At 46.0% G+C, this 23,183-nt stretch overlaps 1 protein-coding gene across 1 annotated transcript in view; it reads right to left on the bottom strand.

The window, feature by feature from the left end:
* Positions 1-23,183, bottom strand: part of PPFIA2 (PPFI scaffold protein A2) — a 1,928,138-nt gene that overhangs the window by 90,136 nt on the left and 1,814,819 nt on the right. Inside the window, exons 26-27 of the mRNA XM_086919614.1 lie at positions 15,025-15,200; positions 648-745 (exon numbers count right to left, since the gene is read on the bottom strand). Of these exons, the coding sequence (XP_086775740.1) occupies positions 648-745; positions 15,025-15,200 (274 nt within the window). The remainder of the gene's footprint in view (positions 1-647; positions 746-15,024; positions 15,201-23,183) is intronic.

Below are 23,183 nucleotides of genomic sequence, written 5' to 3' on the forward strand. Positions count from 1 at the left end.
TTTAGATAATATGTAAATATTCTTCATGCTTTACTTACATGGACATTTCTCCCTTAAGATTAAACTAATGTCAAGTGAAGATTTCATTATTATGGCTCGTAAATCCTTGTAGGTAGAAACATGTCAGATACAATCAAATGCTGCATAGTTCGCTGGACAGAAAACCTATTACGTTTCTCTAAATAGATACAGTGAAGTTCGAATAACGATGACTTTGATTCCTCATTAAATCCTTTGCATTATCTTTTGACACTGTATTATCAGACTTCGGTGATGCAGACGTACGTCCCCAGGAATTTATAATATCGTGGGAGCTGTCATTTTTCAGTAGTCGAGTGCTGCATCATTAACACTTTCACCAGGAGTTTTAGGGAATTACAAGGTAAAACAGTATTTCTGCATCAGATTCTGCTTGTGTTTCACACATTCTTGGCACTTTTTCGTGGAAATGTTCTGCCAGGTTTTTACTGGCGAAAATGGTCTGCATATGATCAAGATGCTGCAGTATTACCTCTTTTCTTATGCCTATTGAGGTCTGTGCCTAAATTGAGGTTACCGAGGTACTGCCAACAAGGACCTAAGATGGAAACACACAGAGGTATGCAGCAAACCAGTTTGTATGAGTGACTGTACGACTAAATGCTTACCTTTTATTTCATGCTGACTTGTTTCTCTTCTCCTCTCCAGCTCTTTTCTGTCATAATTCAACCGCTTCAGGCACATGATTCCGTACTGCAAACTTGTTCTGTATTAGGAAATATACATATATATTCATATAATGCTGAAACACTAATTACATTCTTGAAAAAACTAAATTTGCTCAATACTAGAAACTCCAGGATATCACTCTAATCAGCATGTGGTAGGGGGAAGTGTGGAATATTTACTCAAAGAAAAGGCTATCATCCATGATACATGAATGAATGCATACATTTGAAAGGTTTTGACTTCTGTGTATAACAGATGTGAAAAGATCGTAGCCTCTATGTCAGATCCTGCCTGCCGTTCCCCAGTGTGTGAAAAGTACGCCCCTCAGACAGTACAGGAGAAACAAGACAACGAAGAGAACCAAGAAGACAGGACTTACAGGCACATGCATCAACAGAAAAAACGGTCGCAAACGGTTTTTCTGCCCCTTTGCGACCGGTATTTTTGCATTTTTGCATTTGCATGAAGTAGAACTTCATGGTAATTTGCAAAAACTTTGAAAAATGCACTGTTGTGCATTTTTCAAAGTTTCATGTTGTGTGCAACATATGTGCACAAATCAATTTCATGGGTTCAACAGGGTGTCCTTTTGACACCCTTGCACCCTGAAATTGCTTGCGCAATTTGCAAGGACCTATTGGTACTAACAAATTGCACATGCAATTTCCCATTCATTCCTATGGGCCTTATTTGCGACACGCATTTTGCGAGTCGCAAATAAGGAATGTGTGGGAATTGCTATTTTTACATGCATAGGCTTTTGAGAGTCTTTAATTGCGATTCCTTAATTATCGCAATTAAGGACTCGCAAAATCCTACCTTGATGCTCGGTGAGCCTTTAAAAGGACCCTACTATAAAATGGTCAGTCACTTATAAAATATATTATTAGTGTGTGGCACTCAAAAATCTGGATATAGAAACCATGTTCTAATATTGTATATATCGTACCCTCTGACCCTGAACAAACCTTAAAATAAAGTTACTAAAAAAAGGGAGAAAAAAATCATCATATTCTGTACTTCTAGCTATTTGCCACCAAGAGTCTGCCATATTCCTCGCTGTGTGCATGATTACTCTTTACTAATATTCTGCTGTTTAGAACTCTTGATTTTAGGCAAACTATTTATACATGACTACATGAAGAGAAAGAGAGCAGGATACCGACTTTTCAGCAAGACAATTACAATAAGGAACTACAATAAGGTTTATGATTTAAACTGACTCTGCCTACACGTTTCACACTAAATTACCTAATACCTTAGTGGTCTTGTTACATTTGGCAAAGTAATACAGGAGTATATATGACCTGTAGTCTTCACAATTAGAGAACACCTCACACAGTAGGCATAAGTTTCAGTGGCTTGGGAGCAGAATGAGTGGCCTCTCAGTCATGCTATTTTATACAGAAATGTGTTTATGGCTAGGCCCTGACATACATTCACTCATTATTTCTTACAATCTTCCCCAGACAGCAAACTGAGGTCCTCGGATTGGCAGAATGTTGTCTGGCCGTAAACAACATTGGGAAGGAGTTACTATTTTTTTACTGCATCTCAGCGCAGCAACCAAATTTTCTGGGTGGCCCTGTGCTAGGGAAAGACACCAGTACAGAGAATGTTTTTAAACATGGCCTGCTGCTCTCGTCATCTGCACTGGCATACAAATAGGCTCTCTGCCTACCACCACGCACAACCTTTGCACCATGCTGCAATGGTGTACGCATGATTTATTTTTGTTTGCAAAATGGGTTCTTTCCAGTTTGTAGCCTTGGATTATTTGCTTATTTTGATCATCCGGTTTTGAACTTTTTACTGTGGGGGAGTCTCACGACATGTGTTCCACCCAAGGTATTCATATGGCAACTGGACTGCGCATGTTTACGGCTGGTGTCCGCCACTGCGACACAGGTAAGGTAAGAGGCACTTGGCTGGTTGCGTGCTAGTGTGCACATGTATGTGTGCTGCATGTGTAAGAGTACTGTTGTGCACAGCCGAGTAACGGCACACATGTAGCCTAGTGCAGTGGGGACTCTACAGGGTAAGATATGTACCTGGGGTAGGTGTTATAATATTTGTGGCCACTCATTGGTAAACTCAGCGTCTTATTGATTTGTCTGTTGTGACACTGTATTGTTAAAGAGGGGCACTTCTGCCTTATAGGGCAGTTTTGCTTCCCATAGGCCTACAAATTCCCATGAAGTATTACACAGGGGACCCAGTTCTTATACGCAGGTACCAAGATCATACATGCACACTTTCATCCAAAATCTTCATATTTCCCTGGCTCAGGTCAGGATCGGAGTCCATGCCTTTTGTCACCCTGCTGGGACAAGGTACCTACTCTGCTCCCCAGCAGAGGGAACAAAGTCCTCCCCACACAAAAGGAGTAATTAACAGTGGCTCCTGAGGCGTAAGGGATGGGAAAGAAAATCTGCATGCTAATTAGCTGCCACGCTTTACCAGGGCTGGGGACAGCCCAGGCCCACTGAACAAAGAAGGAAGCCTAGACAATTGGAGCCAAATTAGGAGGGGGCTCTTCTTTGAAATTTTGATGGGAAGAGTCCTGGCAGTGAAGGGCAGAGCTAAGGATAACAGAGGTGAGGTGATATGACCAGTGACTCCTGAGCGGCACAATCTTAGGACTATCTCAGCATGCTGGGCAGGAGGGTTAAGACAGGGTGGAGAGGTGATCTGGCACCATATTATTGTCCAAGGGTGGCTTGTTTCAAAAACCTTCCACCCCCAGATAAAAACTCTTGCACAAGGAAGAGAAAGTGCTTTTTTGCTGTTGAACCCTGGACACTGGGACTGTGACAGTGGCAGCAGTCATGGACAATTGGAAGGAGAAACCCCCTGATGCCTCAAAGGATCAGGGACACTGCCCCAGTTGACCCTAGGAACAGTGGGTTACTCCAAGTAGCAGGGAGGCTGCCCCCCTCACACTATCTGAGGACCTGTTGGGGGAAAGATGTGACTCCGGAATTATTGGAGGGTAGGTTACCAGTGATAAGCGGAACGAGACAACCTTGTCAGTCTCGACCCAACTACACGTCCTGTAACTCCAGAGCCTTTGGCTTACCTAACAGCTCCCGCCTGGTTCCCGAACTGGCAGGACCCCTGAAGCTGTTGGTGTATTTGGTGAGGGCATGGTTTCCTATTTCTACACTTGGATGTGAACCACCCTAGAGTGAATAGTTTTTTGTTTTTTTTCAACTTTATTGAAAAGAATGAGACACAACATCTGAAAGTGTTGTGACAGGTAATACAAAGTAATCAAATAAAAAGGATACAGGCAATATCATTCTCAGAAGTATACTTCAGGTTCCACCTCATCAGTTATCTCTTAACTATGCATAGCAACGACAAACACCTCCTGTTACAGTAGCGTTTTTTTATGGTGGCAAGTTCTCAACCTCTTCTGTTGTTTTCTCAATACAGAGTCACTACAGTGCCTGTCCTGCCCTCAAATCAGCAATCTGACACCCAACACCCCCCTGTGCCTCCAGTAGCCAATTCGGCCCCCCTCTATACTTCCAGTTACTAAGTGTGGGTATCTTCCCCTCACCCCTCAACTTCATCACTTGTAGTGGCGTTAGCTCCTGGGGTCGGACTTCCTTTAGCCATTTTGCATGTCTTATATAATGCCCAAAAGTTTTTAGGACGGCTGCGTGGTGGGAGCAGTTTGCTATAGTTCTCAGTCTACGTGCTGCAGTAGATCATGTCCCTGGACCCCTCCATAATGGTAGGGGTCGGGCCTCTCATCCAGCACATCGCCACTCTACGCCTAGAAATCAGCATCCCCATACCTACTAATCTATGAACTGCCTTTGGCAGCTGCCTAGAGTATCCCAAGAGGGCCAGTAGGGGGTCAGAGGTGAGTAAGTTTCAATGATTTCGCTCAACTTTTTAAACACCAGCTCCCACAGTTAGCAACTCCAGGACAACTCCAGGCGAACTGATAGAAATCCTCCAGATGTGCTCAGCAGCGGTTACATACCAATGTGTCACACAGTCCGTAACGTGCGAGTAGTTAACAGTCGCTCAAGGTCCAGATGAAATGTCATGATCTTCAAGACAATATAGGCTTGAAACATGTCGACCACTATTCTCACTTAAATGTTTAATGAGATTATTAGAATCCCCATATACAAGCCGCCAAAGTTTACAATCATGACATGGAACCTGCCAATTAAAGTTAGTTCAGCTGGTTTCCCATAGTTATTTTTAACTTGCCCTCTTCTCACATACTACTCTCATTTGTACAATCACCATACTCCCCACATGCACCCGCTTCATCGAAGGGCAGACTTTTAGGATAAAAGCACTCCAGCAAAGAGCTCCCCTGCAGGGCCCATTGGGTATTGCAGCACCAGCCCAATCAGAAGCTGCCCTATGATGAAGAATGACACTCTTCCGGGTGTGTGAGGGCCTTTGCTCATTATAGGAGCTATTCCACCCCTTTCCTACTTTTCCCTTAGGAACAGCACACACTATTACTCACGGGGGAAAGATCTGGACATCTGCTCCAAAGAACAAAGACCAGAATATTTTAGTCAATTGCACTATGCCTTAGGGGTCAGAGCAAATACACTGGGTCCTGGACATCAGCACCTCGATATTCAGATTCAGCAAGCTAGCACTAAATCTAGCAAAAAAATGAGTGGCAAAAAGTGGCGGGGATCCTGGAAAAAGGGCCTTTTCTCACACCTAGGATATCTGGATATCATACTCTTCATGCCGAATCACGCCACTAGGATGACTTGGGCTCCGTTGACCCCAGAGCTTCCTCAGATCTCGTGATGCAGGGGAGGTATCGGCCAGAAGGTTCCACTTTAGGCAGAATGTGTCTCAGAGCGGGAGCCATTTCTGGAAACTCCAGTATGCAGAAGTGATAGTGTTCTCTGTGGTGGAGAATAGATCAAGCAAAGGTTCACTCCATTCGCGGAAGAGACCGTCTGCAACTTCCGGATGTAACTGCAATTCGCAATATGCAAGGCATTGCCAGCTGAGTTTGGTTTCCATGGTGTTCAAACATTCTGCCAGGTGCTGTACTTTAAGGTAAATGCCCTGACATTCCATCCCCGACCAAAGGTGCAGGACCTACTGGCACAGGGTTCACGACCCCATCCCACTTGTTCCAGTTCCAAATGGTGTTGGTTTTGTCTAGGAACACATGAACTTTGAAGGATTGTCAGGAAGACTTTCAATGTCAAATGAATGGCATGTAGTTCCCACAGGTTGAGGGGGAGCCAGGCCTCCACCTGAGACCAGTACCCTTTCACCTTCATCTCTCTCAATTGACCGCCCCAATCCCAGAAGTGATCCATCAGTTTCTACTGTCAACTCTGGGTAGGGAAGGGAGAGGGGTCTGCTGATGGCCCTATCGCAGTTCAGTAGCCACAACTGCAGATCTTTTGCATTCTCCTCTGAATCCTGGACTGGCTCTGAGAGACCCCCATGTTGCTGTGCCCACTGAGGCCTAAGATTCCACTGCAGAGTCCGCATGTGCCACCTGGCTTGCCGAGGCCTAAACATCTGGCTCATTGCCTGAATGTCCTGGGCTCTTTATCCTAGGAAACATGCACGAAATTGCAGGTTCTAGAATGGCTTCAATGAAGGAGAGCATCTGTGAAATGCTGTTGTCTGGAGGTGGCTGATAGCTGCCCGAGGCGAGTCCGCCTTCAGCAGCCAGTCTTCAAGGAAGGACCTCAAAAAGGTGAGTTGCGACCACTGCTATCACTTTCGTAAAGGGAGGACAGCACACTGGAAATGCTCCTAGCCTACCATGAACTGCAGATAGTGTCCATGGGCCTGCAGGATGAAAATGTGAAAGTAAGTGTCCTGCAGGTCCAACATTACCATCCAGTATCTGGGGTTGAGGGCAGATAGAACCTGCGTCAAGGTGAGCATCTTGAACGTGTCAATCCTCAAGAAGGCACTTAGAGGGTGAAGCTCCAATACGGGACATAGGCCTCCGTCCTTTTTTGGCATGAGAAACTAAAATAACTACCACATCCTACTTCTGATGCCAGCACCCTCTCGATGACTTATTTGGCCAAAAAAACTTGTACTTCGTGTCTCAAAAAGAACTGTAAGCTATTATTGGGGTGGTGGCAAGGGTTATGGGGTATACAGGAATGAAAGGGCATAAATAACTTATTGTTTATCTTTTAAGTCTTCAAACTCCTTCCTAGCAATAGTTATAATTAAATAGCATATTCCAATGTTAGCCTAAGGAGCTAATACTCTACAATGAGTAAAACACTCTAGGTAATTGCTCTCTCACCAGGGCTTATAAATCATCTTTTAGAATGTCCCTGTTTATAGTTACAAGGCACCCCATCCCTGGTGCACCTAGGGCAGACCTTGCAGGTGACTAATATGTAAACATAAGGTAGATTACGACCTTGGAAGTACCTGTATCTCAAAGTGAAATTTGCATACAATTTACTTTTAAAGACAGTCTGCAAAGCAAAGTGACCGCAGGCAACACATTAGTGTATACTCCAGTGCAGGAAATCTAGTGGACCTTTAAACCCCCATGCCCTATTATATACTAGGGACTTACAGGGTCTGTCATTTCCAATTATATTTATACCTGATTACCATATACCTTTTTCCTCAGAGCACTGGCCCTGGGCATCGTTAGCAGAGCCCAGGGCACAGTCAGTCAGTTACCACCAGTATCCGTTAAAAAATGGGGGCGAACAAGCAAAATCAATGACTTTCTCAAACCTTTCAATTGGGAGCAAGTAGTAATGTCAAGTTTGGTGTCTAAAGAATTGTAATTTAAAGTTCTCTTTATTGGCAAACAAAACTGGACTGGCAGGACCAGGTATTGGGTGTTTTCCCGGAAGGCTGGAGGGGTGGGAGGCTGGTTTTGCTACTGGGGGCTGATTTTAAAAGAGTGTTGTATCGGCACCCAGTAACAAAATCAGCAGGACTGTCCAGCATAATGATTCGCTTCTCACTCTCACTGCAGAGTTCCTTCTACACCCATCAGTTTTCAGGGAACAATAATTGTGTCAAGATTGAGATCTCTGGTGGTTTATCTTCCTGCTGAAGAGATATTGGAATTAATTTGTTTAAAGGTAGTTTTGACTTATTTAATGTAGTGCGGAGGGTTAATATGCCTGCTGCAAAGAACGTGTACCATACAGATTCCAAAATTGTATTCAATGTGCATGGCTCAGTGGGTTACTGCTTTTGTCACAGAGATCCTTTAGTTACTAGCAATTCAAAATTTACAATCGTAATAAATCTAGCACAGTGAACAATGAACTGGCATCAAAGAAAGGCATGCAAACTGTGTGGTACAGATTTGAAAGTTATGTTTTTTCCACACTCTTTCCTTTTTCTACTGTTGCCAAAATTGGTTTGTTTGGGTAGAAATATTTTCATATTAGTAAATCCAACCAATGTGGTATGTTGAATCTTAAGTATGTGCTTCTCCAGACCAAGAACTCTTAAAAAATGCCAACCACCATGGATGACATGTAAATCCTACACCTTGTATTCTCTTTTGTCTTATGTAACATTTTCTAAACACTGATTTACATATGTATGATTTATTGTCTCTGTATGTGGGCATGATGTAAAATGCTCCAATTCCTTATACTGGTATGAGAAGCACTATAAAACAAATGAAATACATGTGAGAGGGGCTATGGAGGGATGAGGGCACTGTTGGAGGGTGATAGTACGGAAATCACCGAAAGTCCCCAACAAGATTTTTGTATCCTAGTGCACTGTAAGTTCATCATTTACTGTGCTCTAAAAGCTAATACAATTGAACATATAATGATAATGTGTTATAGAATGCACCATTTTTATCATTTGTTTCCAAACATTTATTGGGGATAGAACTCCCCCTCTTCAAGTCCCCTTTGTAGAGGTCAGGCTTGCTTGCTGTGCTCGTTTGTATGGTATGCACGATAGAGAAGCTGGTCTGACAAAATGTGCCAGAGCTGGTTTGTGTTCCCAATCCGGCCCTGATGGCAATGTCAGATGTTAAAATATTAACACAAGGAGGTACCCCTGAAATGTATTACAGGGAGGGGGTAATCATATTTAGACAAAAATATGTATCCCTGTTTTTGTTAAGAGCGAGTTTTATTCGCAAAGTTTGTTGATAAATGGGAATAGTCTAGCTTCAGTACTAACTATCTGTACCCATTTAAATTAGAGACACAAAAGGCAAAGTGGACACCTACACCAATGAGTAAATTTGAGTAAATATCACAAGTAAACTGTAATTATAAAAAGGATCCAAAAATGTATTTATACCTCCCAACTGGGTTACAATCTAAAACATAAACAAAGGCAAGTGGGTATGACTGAGAAAATATTGTTCAAAATACTGAATATATTTCTTTAACTTGTAGATACGGAGTCAAATGTTTTTAATGTCCTGAAGAAGGTGCCAAGAACCAAAAAGCACCGAAATGCCGCGTCGACTGTTTTAACTTTGACTGCTTGAAAAAATCTTAGTATTGCCACTATCAGTGGTTGTTTTAAACTTTTAATTTTGTTGCCATTTTTTTTATGTTTTAGATTGTAACCCAGTTGGGAGGTATAAATAAATTTTTGGATCCTTTTTATAATTACAGTTTACTTGTGATATTTACTCAAATTTACTCATTGGTGTAGGTGTCCACTTTGCCTTTTGTGTCTCTAATTTAAATGGGTACAGATAGTTAGTACCTTACTGAAGCTAGACTATTCCCATTTATCAACAAACTTAGCGAATAAAACTCGCTCTTCACAAAAACAGGGATACATATTTTTGTCTAAAAATGTCAGATGTTAATTCACAAATCTGAAAATGCCACTTTTAGAAAATTGCTATTTTCTTGTCCCAACCATTTGGAGCCAGCAGCCTGTATACTGGGTCACAATAACTAGATGTAGCTTACAGTTGTGTATTGTTGTAGCAGGACGGGCCGTCTCTTACTTGAAGAGGGGGAAGAGCTGTCACCTACCACACTTGCACATCACAAAGGCCCTGTATGAGCACAATGGGTTGGGCACTAGTCTGTGTGACCCCAGACAATCTGGAGCCAGGGAAATGAGGAGAGGTTGTGGCCTTACGTCTAGAGCTGGCGACTTTGGAGCTGGGAAACCAGGTTCGAGCCTCCGCGTCGGCTCAGCTTCCTGTGATTCTGGGCATATCACTTAACCTCCCCATACCTACCCAAAAACGAATATGTCCTTGTGTAAAAAGAAATGAGGCAAGACATCCCAAGCAACTCTGGGGGTTGAAACCACCAGAAGTTTCTCCGACTTCAAAGTGGGCACCAGGTATAAATATTGGATCCTCTTACCCAACTCTTCAGTACATCTCTGGACCTGTGGATGACTCAGAAGGACTGGTGTGCTGCTCTGCCAGAAAGACTGCAACTCTGCCTTAGGACTGCCTGAGTGAAGGACTAGACCTGTATCTTGAATCCAGGAACATCAGAGTGCCCCAAGGCCCAGTAGGGCCGCCTGATCACACCCTCAGGGATAGAACTTGCTCCAACAACCTTGTACCCAGCACTGAGACTGTCAGCTGTGAGTCTTGATCCCCTGGCCACCCCCCCCAGTGATTACAACCTTAGGATAGATAGTGTTCTGCCAGCCCATCGTCCCAGCAGAAACAACACACTGCAAAGCATCGCCCTGCAAAGCATCTGCATTGCAACCACTGCATGACTCGCAAAACTCAGCATCAGAACTGCTGTGTAATTCATCTCTGACACAGGACATCGAATCACAAGCCCCACTCCCTCCTCCTTACCCAGCTGATGCGCAATGCATCTTAGATGAAGCACTCCGTATTGCAAGCCTCTCTCCTATGGCATCCATGACAACGACGCAGGATTTCGCATCACAGCACCTCAGAACCTCTGCTGCTCAATGCATCCTTGACGCAGGACCACAGAATACTCCGCAACCAAGATACACTTGTTCAGTTGGCTTAACTGGGTCTTTGCATCCCGCCTGACCTCCATTGTGGTTGGCCTGAACTAGTTACACTGTCCCGGTCCAGCGTGACCAGAAAAGCCCAGTTGGTGCTCTGCGCTTCTAGGCACTATTTTTCTTAAGTCTTTCAAATTGCACCTATCCGGTTCTACTGATTGGGTTTTTGTTTGTTTTGTCTCAAATAATGTATAACATTTTACTTCATTTTTCTAAATTGGTGCGGGATTTTTGTTGTGTTCACTTTATCACTGTTTGAAGTGCTGAATAAATGTTTTATACATTGCCTCTAAGTTAAGCCTGACTTCTTTAGTGCCAAACTACCAGAAGGTTAATTATGGGGTTTACTTAGGTTTTAGAGAATGTGGTGGCTTCTTGAATAGAGTTTCACCCCCTCAACCAGCAACCCAATTTCCAACAGTCAGTAGTGCTAAGGCTGCAATGAATTGTAAATTTAGACAAGTCAAGGCCCATCCTGCATGGCTAGAGGGAGGATAGCCAACGCTTCTTTGGGTACAAGTGGTAAAACCTAGGCCACCTAGTCCCATAGAGCATGGGATTAAAAGCCCAGAAAACAGGTGGCATTCATTGAACGTAGAGTAAAACTGGTGGATGACAAAACTCTATGACCCTTATTGTCAAACCTTTTGAATTCCCTATCCAGAGAGGAAAAAGAGAATGCATTGTTATGACCTTTCTGGCCGAACCTGCACCCCCAGACTCTCAGGGTAGGGGTGTGAGGATGTCCTGATTCCCAGGAGCAGGATGGTAACACTGGGCAATTTGGTGGTTGACCAGGGCCCTTGAGCAGGGCTTGGCCGGGGGCCCCAAAAGAATATCTGTCAAAGACTCACTAAAAGGGAGAAGAGGTTCCAAAGAGGTTTGGCCAGGCTGTAGTGCCTCAACCAGCACATCAGTCTTAACTTCGTGTGCTGGAAGCTGGAGGTCAGGGATTTCCGCAACTCTGTGGACCACCATTACAAGTAATGCGTTTTTTTCTGTAGCTAGTCCTGCAGGGCAGAACAAGACAGAGTCCAAAGAAGTATCAAGGCCACTGTCCTCTTGGAGTTCATCATACCAGTTGTCCTCCTGGTAAGGCTGTGAAATGAATCCCCCACATCATAGGTGCCATTATCAGAGTAAGTACTGAAGATGTAATGAATAATCCTCTAGCTGCCTGGGGGTAAGGAAACAGTGTCTTTGACAGGTTGATTGACTGGCTTGAGAGGAATGAACAGTGTCGAGCCCGGGCTCGTAATAGGTTGGCGCAGTGTAGTCTCAGAGCTAAACAGCACTATGAGTTGACCTCTATTGTCTGATGCCACGGAATTTGACATAGACATCATTGGTCACGCTCCAGCATAGGACGTGGCCCCAGAAACGAGTTTGGTACCGGAGTCAGTGCAAAGTTGGGAGCGGATCCGGAGGGCCCAATTGCCCTGAAAGAGGTCCCACCAGTCCAGATTCTCGCATCTCCATGGGGGCTGAAGATGCTCCAGCAGGGAGTCGGTTGTGCAAATAAGTGCATGATTGTCTCATGAAACTCCTGGATTTGTTACAGTCACCCAGGTAACGAGGGCTGGCTTGGTGTGGGTCAGGAATAGGCTCTGCTGAAGAGCTGTGGGAGTGGGTACTGGAGATGCAATGATGAGTTCATGCCCTCTCAGGGAACTCAATGGGGTCGAGTCCTACTTGAACTTTTTCTTCTTCTTCTTAGATTTAGCAGAAACCATGAGCTTAACTATGATTTTTCACAGGACCATCTTCTCTGTGACTTAGACTGACACGGGCTCTTTTGGTGTCGGGCAATTTTTGTATCTCACTCCCGAATTTCCTTCAGGTGCATCGAGGGGAGTAGTCTTGGGATGACACCAGGCACCACAGGCATGCTAAGCGGGGACTAGTTACAGACATTCCCCACAAGACCTAAACCCTATTGATCTGTTTGGGGACATGTCCCTTGCACACTGGTAAATTGTTTTTGAAGAAACCCAAGAGAAGGGGTAGCTCCGGATCTGCGTCCATTGGCGCAGAAAGAAAGGAACTGATGTTAGAATGCAAGGGTGGAGCCTTGATAGAACCACATTGGTGTGGACAACATCAGTGCGAAGTCACAGGCACCACCTGGCGTGCAGAAGTACTGTTGTAAAGTTTTCAGGATCCAGTTTGCACCTGGGGAATATAGGGCAGAAATCAGCAGTTAGAAGTCTCTATCAGAAAATTGGTACTTTATGTTTTTCAGAGTTTCATTTCAACCACTGTCTTCCCAAACATTTCCTGTTCTCTATCACCTAATCTCCAAAGGTGCAGGGTTTCTGCTGCTGTAAACTACTTATAGATAATAGGAATATACAATAACCAAAGAAAAACTACTTCCTGAAGAGAACTGACATGTAAAAGAGCAATTAAATAATAACGATTGTCAAAGGTCAGAAAACTGGGCATGATTGTGCATTACATTTATGTTACTTGGGTGGGAATTCTATAAGGGAAGGATGACAATCGAGAACGCCCTTTTACAGCAGCCATTATTTGTTTTGGGATGATGGATCATTGTGACGAATGTGCCCACATAGCGTGGGTATTATTGAGAAGAGCCATGAAAACATTTGGGTACCAAAGATAAAATGTTAAATCCGTCCACATCTCAGCTGTTAGTCTCGATGGATATAACAATTTCAAGCATGTCATAATTTCTGAAGACTGCAAATAAAACCATTGCCAGATTTTTTTTTTAATCCTTTGATGTCTAAGAATATGAATAAGATAAAAAGAGAAATAAATGCAGAGTCTACAAAAGACTTGAAAGGCCGCCACACAACCGTTAGGTTGCGCTTTCCACGGTCCTTTTGAGTGAGAGATCAAATGGATGTTTCAAAAGGGGCGCTCTAAAGACAATTTCCAGCTCAGACCTGAGAGCTTTGTGAAAAATTATACAAAGCATTTTATACTTGGAATAAGAATTAATAGCCAATAAAGGACAGCGTGACAAAGGCGTAGATGTAGTTTTGAAATCTATACTGCATGTGTATATTACACGTAACCATGTTACATAATGTATGGGTTTCTGGGTGTTTTTGTATTCGCATGGCTTTGTAGGCATGTAAATAAAGTATGTAGACCAGAGTCTATGCACACCTAACTAGGATATTGATTCAGTGCTCGCTTTTGCCTTCATCTCTGACTCCAACTGGCACATTTACTAATTTTTGACACAACAAAGCAAAACAACCAATTTTTTTTGTCCTGCGTTGGGCAACGTGGAAAACACTGCATAGAGCCAAACCTAAAACTGGGCAGGTGCTGCTGTCTTCCCTAGGCTTTCAAAGGCTGCCCTGCATCATGCAGTCTCGCAGGTATCACTGTGAACTGTCTACCATGGGATTTGTATTGGAAGCATACCCTTTCAGTGCAAATTCCTGTGGTTGACAAACATAGCAGGGTCCCACACACTGGATGTGCATTTCAGCACACATGCGGTGCATGGGTGTCTTTATTCTGGAAAACGAAAACATTTCTCTTTGATACTTGACAGGGGCATTCGTTTTTAAAAGGCCGGCCTGGTTATCTTAGAAGGTCGGGCTTTGCGTCAAAACCTCTGGGGCTTTGCGCAGCCAGAGTCTGAGCTTTCCTTTAAAACTCAGAAGGTTATACTGCCTGAGGCTTTTGCAAAGTTCATTCCTCATTTTGACTCCTGGCCCCCTCAGTGATTTACTACCTAATGTTGTCAAGAGCCATTTATTGTTTGGTCCTTCTGCAAAGGAAGATGTCTGTCTGGCTGGCAATAGGAGAAAATGTCAGGCTGTTGAATTTGTTGCTCTAATCTTAGACAGCGCAAAACTGCCTTTTTTAGATCATTTTTCTTTAGGGTATACCATTAGTGAACAGCCTGATTTTGCGTGCTTTTTAGTTGTCTTGTTTCCTGTTTGGTTAGGCTTCCCTGCATTGACATACAGTGTGAACACAGAGTCAGCAGCACGGCCCGGAACAGTAACTTCCAGTACGCATTACACAACATGAAGTAGATATTACACAGTGCATATGATGGAACTCGGCAGGGAAAACAACAACACCAAATGCTACATTCACCACTTGCCAAAACTTTAGCATTAGGTGTTTTATGAAAAATGTCCCGGCTGTAGTCCTCTAAATGTACAGAGAAACGACATTCAGCTGCATTCTGTTTTTTAATCAAAACGAACAATAATAAACACCATAATAGATGCAAATTTCGTTTCATAAAAGCTATCGTCAAGATTTATTAGCAGAAATGTAAAAACATGCTTCCTGTCAACTTTCTTGATTTTCATGCATTTACAAAATAAAGTCTTTATTGATATGTTCAACTGAACTTACCGATGAAAGCTATCTACCATTTTTAAGTGCACTCTGAGGTCTTTTTTTGTCAGATGATCCAGCATCCTGGCGTCTACTAAACATTCCATGAAGTAACTTCGGTACTGAGGTAACCCCAGGCTAGGAAGCCATTCATTGCCTATCCATTCATGGTTCATGTCGCCATACGCTAGAGTCTACCAAGAGAGGAAAGCCGATCACACAATGAGTAAATGCAAAAAAAATGATTTTCACGAGAAGCGTGTACACAACAATGACGGTAATCCAAGAATACTTGCACTACAAATAAATGAGTGGCACAACCATGTGGGACTTACGTAACAACTTTACATATCATTTTGAAACAAAGATGTAGTCTTATAGGTTTAACTTCAGAGGTATCACTTAAGAGTGGACAATGGCCACAACAGTGACCACATGTGTGGCTCACAGGTTTTACAAGTCAACTCTTTTGCGTACCCTTACCTTGCATGGAAACGAGCAAATTCTTGAGTTACCTGTTAAACATTATTTCTCTTGTGCCACAAATATTTGCCTTCTACACATCCTGTATTTCTGCTTGGTTCTATGGCATTTTTTGCATGGTATTCTTCAGACTCTGCCTACACTCCCAACTTTTGGTTGAAATCATTTTTGTTGTCATTCAGACTCTGTACACTTTACCACTGGTTAGCAGGAATAACGTTCTTGTGCTGTCTCCCTAAGACACAGTATAATTGGCCTTCATCTAATTGGTACACTGAATGTTCTTATAAGTCACTAGTAAATGTTACTACCTGCATCCAGGGCCCGTAAAGTAAAGCTTCTAGTGGACAACAGTACCCTTTGTACCATCCACCATAGTAGCTCTGCAAAACATATCTCAGGCCTGCCTCTGCAGCCTGTTGTGAAGCTTTAGACTGCTATTTCGACCTGGCAACATAAACCTTCCGTCAGACCTAAACCGTAGGCCCTACCAGCTCATATGGCAGGGTGCACATTATGTCAAAATTAGGGCATGTGTATTTAGGTTTTATATGTCCTGAAGTAGAAGAACCCCCCCTAAAGTCGTTTTTCACTATTTGAAGGCTATCTTCCATAGACTAACACTGGGTTAACTTATTACAATTAATCCTTGATAACTTCATTTTGGGACCCGATTGAAAAATGCTGTTTGCACTCAAATTAATTGTAATTTACAATCCCCTTTAATGGTAAATTCAGATTTTAAGGTACTCTTTTAAAAATGCCACTTTTACAAAGTTATTTTTTTGCCTAACCAAATGTGTCTTTCTGCCATTGTCCAGGGTCACATGACTCTCCTACTGTGGGTTGTATATTCTTTCCAGGCATAGGGAGAAAAGATGACTAGGTGTGTGGTGTGTAGATCTTTCAGACAGGATGGCTCAGGAAAAACTGCACCCTGCCCTGATTGCACCTCAAATGGCTCTGACTGCAGCACACACCAACCTGCCCTTGCCTTTGTCGTCGTAGACAATTTGGTGTCAGGATCCAGGTGAAGGGGAAGAACGGACCAGACCAGTTTTGGGGGTATGCCAGGGAATTCCCCCATAGAAAAGCTGGCATCCGTCATAAAAGTAGCACCTTCAGAACCTCTGAGCAGAATACTACTGGCAATGTGGAAGATTCGTAAGAAGGATGGTTCTGCTGTCTGAAGAAGAAAAATTGGGCCAGTTTCTAAATCCCAGGCTCCCCAGAAGACCAGACGTGACTCCAAGTGTTAATTGGCTGACCTCCTGATTGAGCTTCAGAGTGACAGCAAGCTTTCAGAGGCCTCCCTGCAACTGCCCAGCAGACCAGCACCAACTGGACCTGGCTGGATCTGCCTGAGCCTTGTTGCAGGCATCTGCTGGAGTGAGTCTTGATCCCCAAGACGTGGCCCCAAGTCCTGGACCCTTGGCAGGCAACAGTGTACTCCTCCCAACCTCAAGATGAAGATACAGAAGCTTTGGGCTCCTTGCAACAAGGTGACCACTTCCGGACAAGAAACACCACATGCAACGCCCACTAATGCCAAGCTCCAGTGAGATCTGCACTTCCCGCTGACAGATTGACCACGACAACTGCCAATGCAAAGCCCCTTAAAGATGTGCACTTCACGCCACAGCAAGGCCCCACATTGACTGCCCACGCAAATCTCAATACATGACCGGCTCTTCGCGCTATGACAGCGACCATCTGAGGAGCCCGACCTTCTACTCATGCCATCAAAGACCTCTTCACGGTCCCAGCGAACGGAAGCTACCTGCGCAGACTTGAGAAGGTAACTGTTCGAAAGGACAAACCTGGTCCCTATAGCCAATTTGTGTGTCATCACGGGCAGCCTGAATTGTGACTTTACACCGGTTCAATGCAACCAAATAACCCAGAATGGCAGTTTGGGCTTTTTAGATCTATTTTCACCTAAAACTTTAAAAACACGTACGTTCGATTCTACTGATTGGATGTCTGTCATTTGGAAGTAATTTTTTAATAAATATTCCTCTATTAATTTAAATTGGTTTGGGATTTTTCTTCTTTGGTGTTGTCTCTTTAGTACTGTTTGAGTGCTGCAAAAACACTTTACAAGTTGCTTTAAGTTAAGCCTGACTACTTTTATGCCAAGCTAACAGAGGGTAAAGCAAATGTATAATTAGTAACTTTTGTGTTTCACCCTGACAACGATTGAATTTATTATTTTAGTGGAGTTTCCACCCCCCTCAAATCAAGATTCCAATTTCCAGCACTCACAATTTACAGATGGAATATACATACATTTTCTAGAGCAGAAAAAAAAATGCTTTCATGTGCTGAGGCAGACATTGAGAAATGATTAATTCGAGTTGATCGAAGTGTTAAAGGAATTTGGATTGGCTTCTATGCAACCCATGAGAATCAGAGGGGCTCTTCAGGCCTTTTTCGGACAGCTCTGATGTCCAGGAAGGCAGAATATGATTGCAAGGGAGGGGCACAGCAATAGAAAATTAAGTTCCTACGGGTAACAAATGTGACGGATGCCTCATCCTCCATATTACAAATGGATTAAAGGCTCTGGCACTTGTAATACAGCGAACAGGATAGTCCTCATATTTTGACAGAGTATCCCATCTGTCAAAATCTTTAAAAAAGGCCCTAAGAATCACATTGCAGTCTGTTTTAGTAATGAGACGTTATAAAAAATCTTTCCCTCTTTCTTCTCGTCCAATATGGTGAATTCGTCCTACAATCCACATCCCAACACAATGAAAAGTAAGAACTGGGTTCCATTATACTCTTTAAAGTTTGAATATTGCAACTAGTGTTTCAAAATGTATTTTTACTTTCCAAGTGTTTTGGCGCCATGACATTTCAACCGTGTGTCATCTTCCATATGACATTATCAGTATACAGTGAATGTCCACAATATTTTCACGTTATCCTTTATGAAAAGTATGTCTCCTCCAACTACTTTCCTTCTGTGAATGTCCTATTGTCAAACAAAACAAATGTTTTAAAAATAATACATACGAAGATTAACCCTTTCTTTTAAGTGCGTGTGGAATCAAAGAGATGATGTTAAAGGCAAGGTTAATAAGTCTCCGGGGACTATTACACTTGTTAGAATGAACCACCACAGAACACCAAAGAAATGAAAAGGACTTTTGGTACAGGTTTTTGTACATAATCTTCAATCCAACCAAAGTACACTTAACACCATCATAAAACTTAGGTGAGAAAATGGTTCAAGATTGTATTGAGGTTTTAGTTCTCTTTCTTTATCCAGATGTAGGTACTACTGCAGCAAATGTCTCAAATATGTAATTTAGATCCTTTTACTTTCTGATTCTGGAAAAGTGCATGCATACATTGTCCCTACTGGGACAAACTTTGCCAATTAAAAATGGACCATGATGAACCATTCATAGCAAACCAAATGTAATTTTCTTGATGTCTAGAAGGAATAAGAGAAAACATATCTGCAACAAGTAAGACTGTTCTAGATTCAAACACATCATATATTGTGTTGATTTTTTTATTCATATTCTATAACTAATAAATAGGGGTGGAACATATGTTGACTGAAAATCATCATGTCCAGAAAGTCAATCAATCAATCAAAGCATTTATATAGCACACTACTCACCCGGAGGGTCTCAAGGCGCTAGGGGAGGGGGGGTCTGCTACTGCTCGAACAGCCAGGTCTTGAGCTGCTTCCTGAAGGCAAGGTGGTCCTGGGTCAGGCGGAGGTGGGTCGGGAGGGAGTTCCAAGTCTTGGCGGCCAGGTAGGAGAAGGACCTTCCTCCTGTGGTAGCTCTTCGGATACGGGGGACGGCGGCGAGGGCGTGGCTGGTCGATCGAAGCTGGCATGTGGGAGTGTAGAAGTTGAGGCGGCTGTTGAGGTATCCTGGGCCTTGGTTGTGTAGGGCTTTGTGTGCGTGGGTGAGGAGACGGAAGGTGATTCTCTTGTTGACCGGGAGCCAGTGCAGATCTCTCAGGTGTCCGGAGATGTGGCTGCGATGGGGGATGTCCAGAATGAGTCGTGCTGAGGCGTTCTGAATCCGCTGGAGTCTCTTCTGCAGTTTGGTGGTGGTTCCGGCGTAGAGGGAGTTGCCGTAGTCCAGACGGCTGGTGAAGAGGGCCTGGGTGACCGTCTTCCTGGTCTCGTGGGGATCCACCGGAAGATCTTACGTAGCATGCACAGGATGTTGAAGCACAACGAGGAGACGGCGTTGACTTTTCTGGTCATGGAGAGGGCGGAGTCCAGGATGAAGCCCAGGTTGCGTGCATGGTCTGTTGGTTTGGGTGCGCTGCCCAGGGCGGGGGTCCACCAGGAGTCGTCCCAGGCGGAGGGTGAAGATCCCAGGATGAGGACTTCCGTCTTGTCCGAGTTCAGTTTCAGGCGGCTGTTCATCATCCACTTGGATACTTCTGTCATCCCTTCGTGTAGGTTGGCTCTGGCGGTGGCGGAACGTTGGTGAGGGAGAGGATCAGCTGGGTGTCGTCGGCGTAGGAGATGATGTTGAGGTTGTGTTGGTGTGCGATGGCTGTGAGGGGGCTCATGTACACGTTGAAGAGGGTGGGGCTGAGTGAAGATCCTTATGGTACGCCGCAGATGACTTCAGTGGCCTCGGATCTGAACGGGGGGAGGCGGACTCTCTATGTCCTTCCGGCGAGGAACGAGATGATCCATTTCAGTGCCTTCTCCCGGATTCCGACGTTGCTGAGGCGCTGCACTAGGGTACGGTGGCAGACAGTGTCGAAGGCCGCGGAGAGGTCTAGGAGGATGAGGGCCGCTCTTTCTCCGTTGTAGAGCAGGGCTCGGATGTCATCGGTGGCTGCGATCAGGGCGGTCTCGGTGCTGTGGTTGGCCCGGAAGCCAGACTGCGAGAGGTCGAGGGATCCGTTTGTCTCGAGGAAAGCGGCCAGCTGCTTGTTGACGGTCTTCTCGATGACTTTTGCAGGAAACGGGAGCAGCGAGATGGGGCGGTAGTTCTTGAGGTCGGTGGGGTCGGCTGATGGCTTCTTTAGTAGAGCGCTGAGTTCGGCGTGCTTCCAGCTCTCCGGGAAGGTAGCGGTGTCGAAGGAGGTGTTGATGATGTCCCGCAGGTGGGGTGCGATGACAGCGTCGGCCTTGTTGAAGACGTGGTGAGGGCAGGGGTCGGTCGGAGATCCGGAGTGGATGGAGATCATCGCGCGGACGTGTCTTCGGTGCTGATCGGGGTCCAGGCGTGGAGGGTGGTGGTGGGGGGCGGTGGTTCAGTCGTGGCGTGCGTCGGTTGAGTGCTGAAGCTGTTGTGTATGTCCGCGATCTTGTTGTGGAAGTAGGAGGCGAGGGAGTTGCAGAGGTCTTGTGAAGGGGTGATGTCATTGTTTTCGGCGTTGGGGTTGGAGAGCTCTTTAACGATGTTGAAGAGTTCCTTGCTGTTGTGTGCGTTGTTGTCCAGTCGTTCCTTGAATGCAGTTTTCTTGGTGGCGTGGATCAGTTGGTGGTGTTTTCGGGTGGCGAGCTTGAGGGCAGCCTTGTTGTTCGGTGTTGGGTCTCTGCGCCAGGCTTTCTCGAGGGCTCGGCAGTTCTTCTTGGAGCTCTTGAGTTCGTCGGTGAACCATGGGGCTTTCTTGCTGCCGGGTCTGCTTGGCAGAGGTCTTCAGAGGGGCGAGGTCGTCTGCGCAGTTGCTGATCCACTTTGCGAGGTTGGTGGCCGCCTGGCTTGGGTTCGTTGTGCTGGTGGGAGGGTTCATGCTCAGGGACGTCGCGAGCTGGTCGGCTGTGATCTTGTTCCAGCTTCTGCGTGCAACCTGTTGCTGGTGGTGGTGGATCATGGTCCTTCTGAAGCTGAAGTGGACGCAGTTGTGGTCCGTCCAGTGGAGACCGGTGGCGTGGCTGAAGGTGATGTCCTTGCTGGATGAGAACACGGGGTCGAGTATGTGTCAGGCGTAGTGGGTGGGGGTGGTCACCAGCTGCTTGGGACCGAGGTTGGCGAGGTTGTCCAGCAGGGTGGTGGTGTTGCGGTCGTTGTTGTTCTCCAGGTGGAAGTTGAGGTCCCCGAGGAGGATGTAGTCAGCGGAGAGGAGGGCGTGCGGGCTGATGAAGTCGGCGATGTCTTCGCTGAATTGTGTGCGTGGTCCCGGGGGTCTGTAGATGAGGGTGCCTCTGAGGGTGGTCTTGGGGTTGATGTGGATCTGGAAGTGCAGGTGTTCGGTGGGTGCGAGGGTGTTGTCGGTGTTGGTCGTGATGCGGATGGTGTTCCTGTGGATGATGGCGATGCCTCCTCCTGTCTGGTTGACGCGGTCCCTCCAGATGATCTTGTAGCCGTCCGGGATGGCGATGGCGATGTCGGGCGCTGAGGAGGCGTTCATCTAGGTTTCCGTGAGGAAGGCGACGTCTGGGGCTGTGGTGTCGAGCAGGTTTCAGAGCTCAACGGCGTGTCTGTGGATGGAGCGGGTGTTGAGCAGGATGCACTTGAGGTGGTTGCTACTGGTGCTCGGCTTGGTCGGTGCTGGTGTAGTGCAGGTCCGGATGCATGTGAACTTGCAGGAGTGGCAGCAGAAGGGTCCGTGGGTGCGTCTCAGGGTGGCATGATAGCAGCCTGGGATTCGACCTGCATTGAGTGCGTAGAGTTCGGTGGTGTCGTAGGTCCGGCGGGTGGGTTGGTGTCTGCGGGAGCCAGGGGTCCTGGCACTGGGTGCGTTCCAGGCGCGGACGGGCGCAGACGGGCTTCCCTTTGGCGCACCTTCGGCGCTCAATCGGTGCTCCCGCTGCGCGCGTCCGCTGCGCGGTCGCTCAGGGGACATCATAAGTAGGGAGCCGGGAGGGCGGGTCAGCTGGGTGGCGGGAGCGGGGCGGCCAATGGGCAGGAGGGGGGCCGAGTCGGCGGAGGTCTGTGGCAGGAAGGGGGACTGAGGCGGCTCAGCGGCGGCTGGGTCGTCCGGCAGCCGGGAGCGGCACCCAAGGAAGGGGGAGGGCAGCAGAAGGGGGGAAAACAGGAGGCAGCAGAGGACAAAAGAGGCAACACGAGTGAAAGGCTAGCACAAGGGGGGGAAACAAAACAAAAGCGGCAGCAAAGGCAGCCACGAGGCAGCAGAGGAAAGAAAGAGGCTAACACGAACAGTAGGCTAACACAAGGAAGGGAGACAAAACAGAAGCGGCAGCGAAGGAACAACGAGGCAGCCGAGTGTGGAAGTAACAGGAGGCAGTAGCGAGGCAGCAGAGCAGCTTAGCAGGGCAGCTTAGGCAGTCAGCGGGCAGGAGCAGTGGAGTGGGGGCGACCTCGCCTGGAACAGGCTCAGCGGTCGCTCCCTGTCCCTGCACTCGGTCCCCTTAAGTAAGGAGCCGGAAGGGCGGGTCAGCTGGGTGGCAGGAGCGGGGCGGCCAATGGGCAGGAGGGGGGCGGAGTCGGCGGAGGTCTGTGGCGGGAAGGGGGACTGAGGGCGGCTCAGCGGCGGCTGGGTCGTCCGGCGGCCGGGAGCGTCACCCAAGGAAGGGGGAGGGCAGCAGAAGGGGGGAAAACAGGAGGCAGTAGAGGACAAAAGAGGCAACACGAGTGAAAGGCTAGCACAAAGGGGGGAAACAAAACAAAAGAGGCAGCGAAGGCAGCCACAAGGCAGCAGAGGAAAGAAAGAGGCTAACACGAACAGTAGGCTAACACAAGGAAGGGAGACAAAACAGAAGCGGCAGCGAAGGAACAACGAGGCAGCAGAGT

This window comes from Lissotriton vulgaris, chromosome 1_1, assembly GCF_964263255.1.
Source record: "Lissotriton vulgaris chromosome 1_1, aLisVul1.2, whole genome shotgun sequence".
NCBI classification, from domain to species: domain Eukaryota; kingdom Metazoa; phylum Chordata; class Amphibia; order Caudata; family Salamandridae; genus Lissotriton; species Lissotriton vulgaris.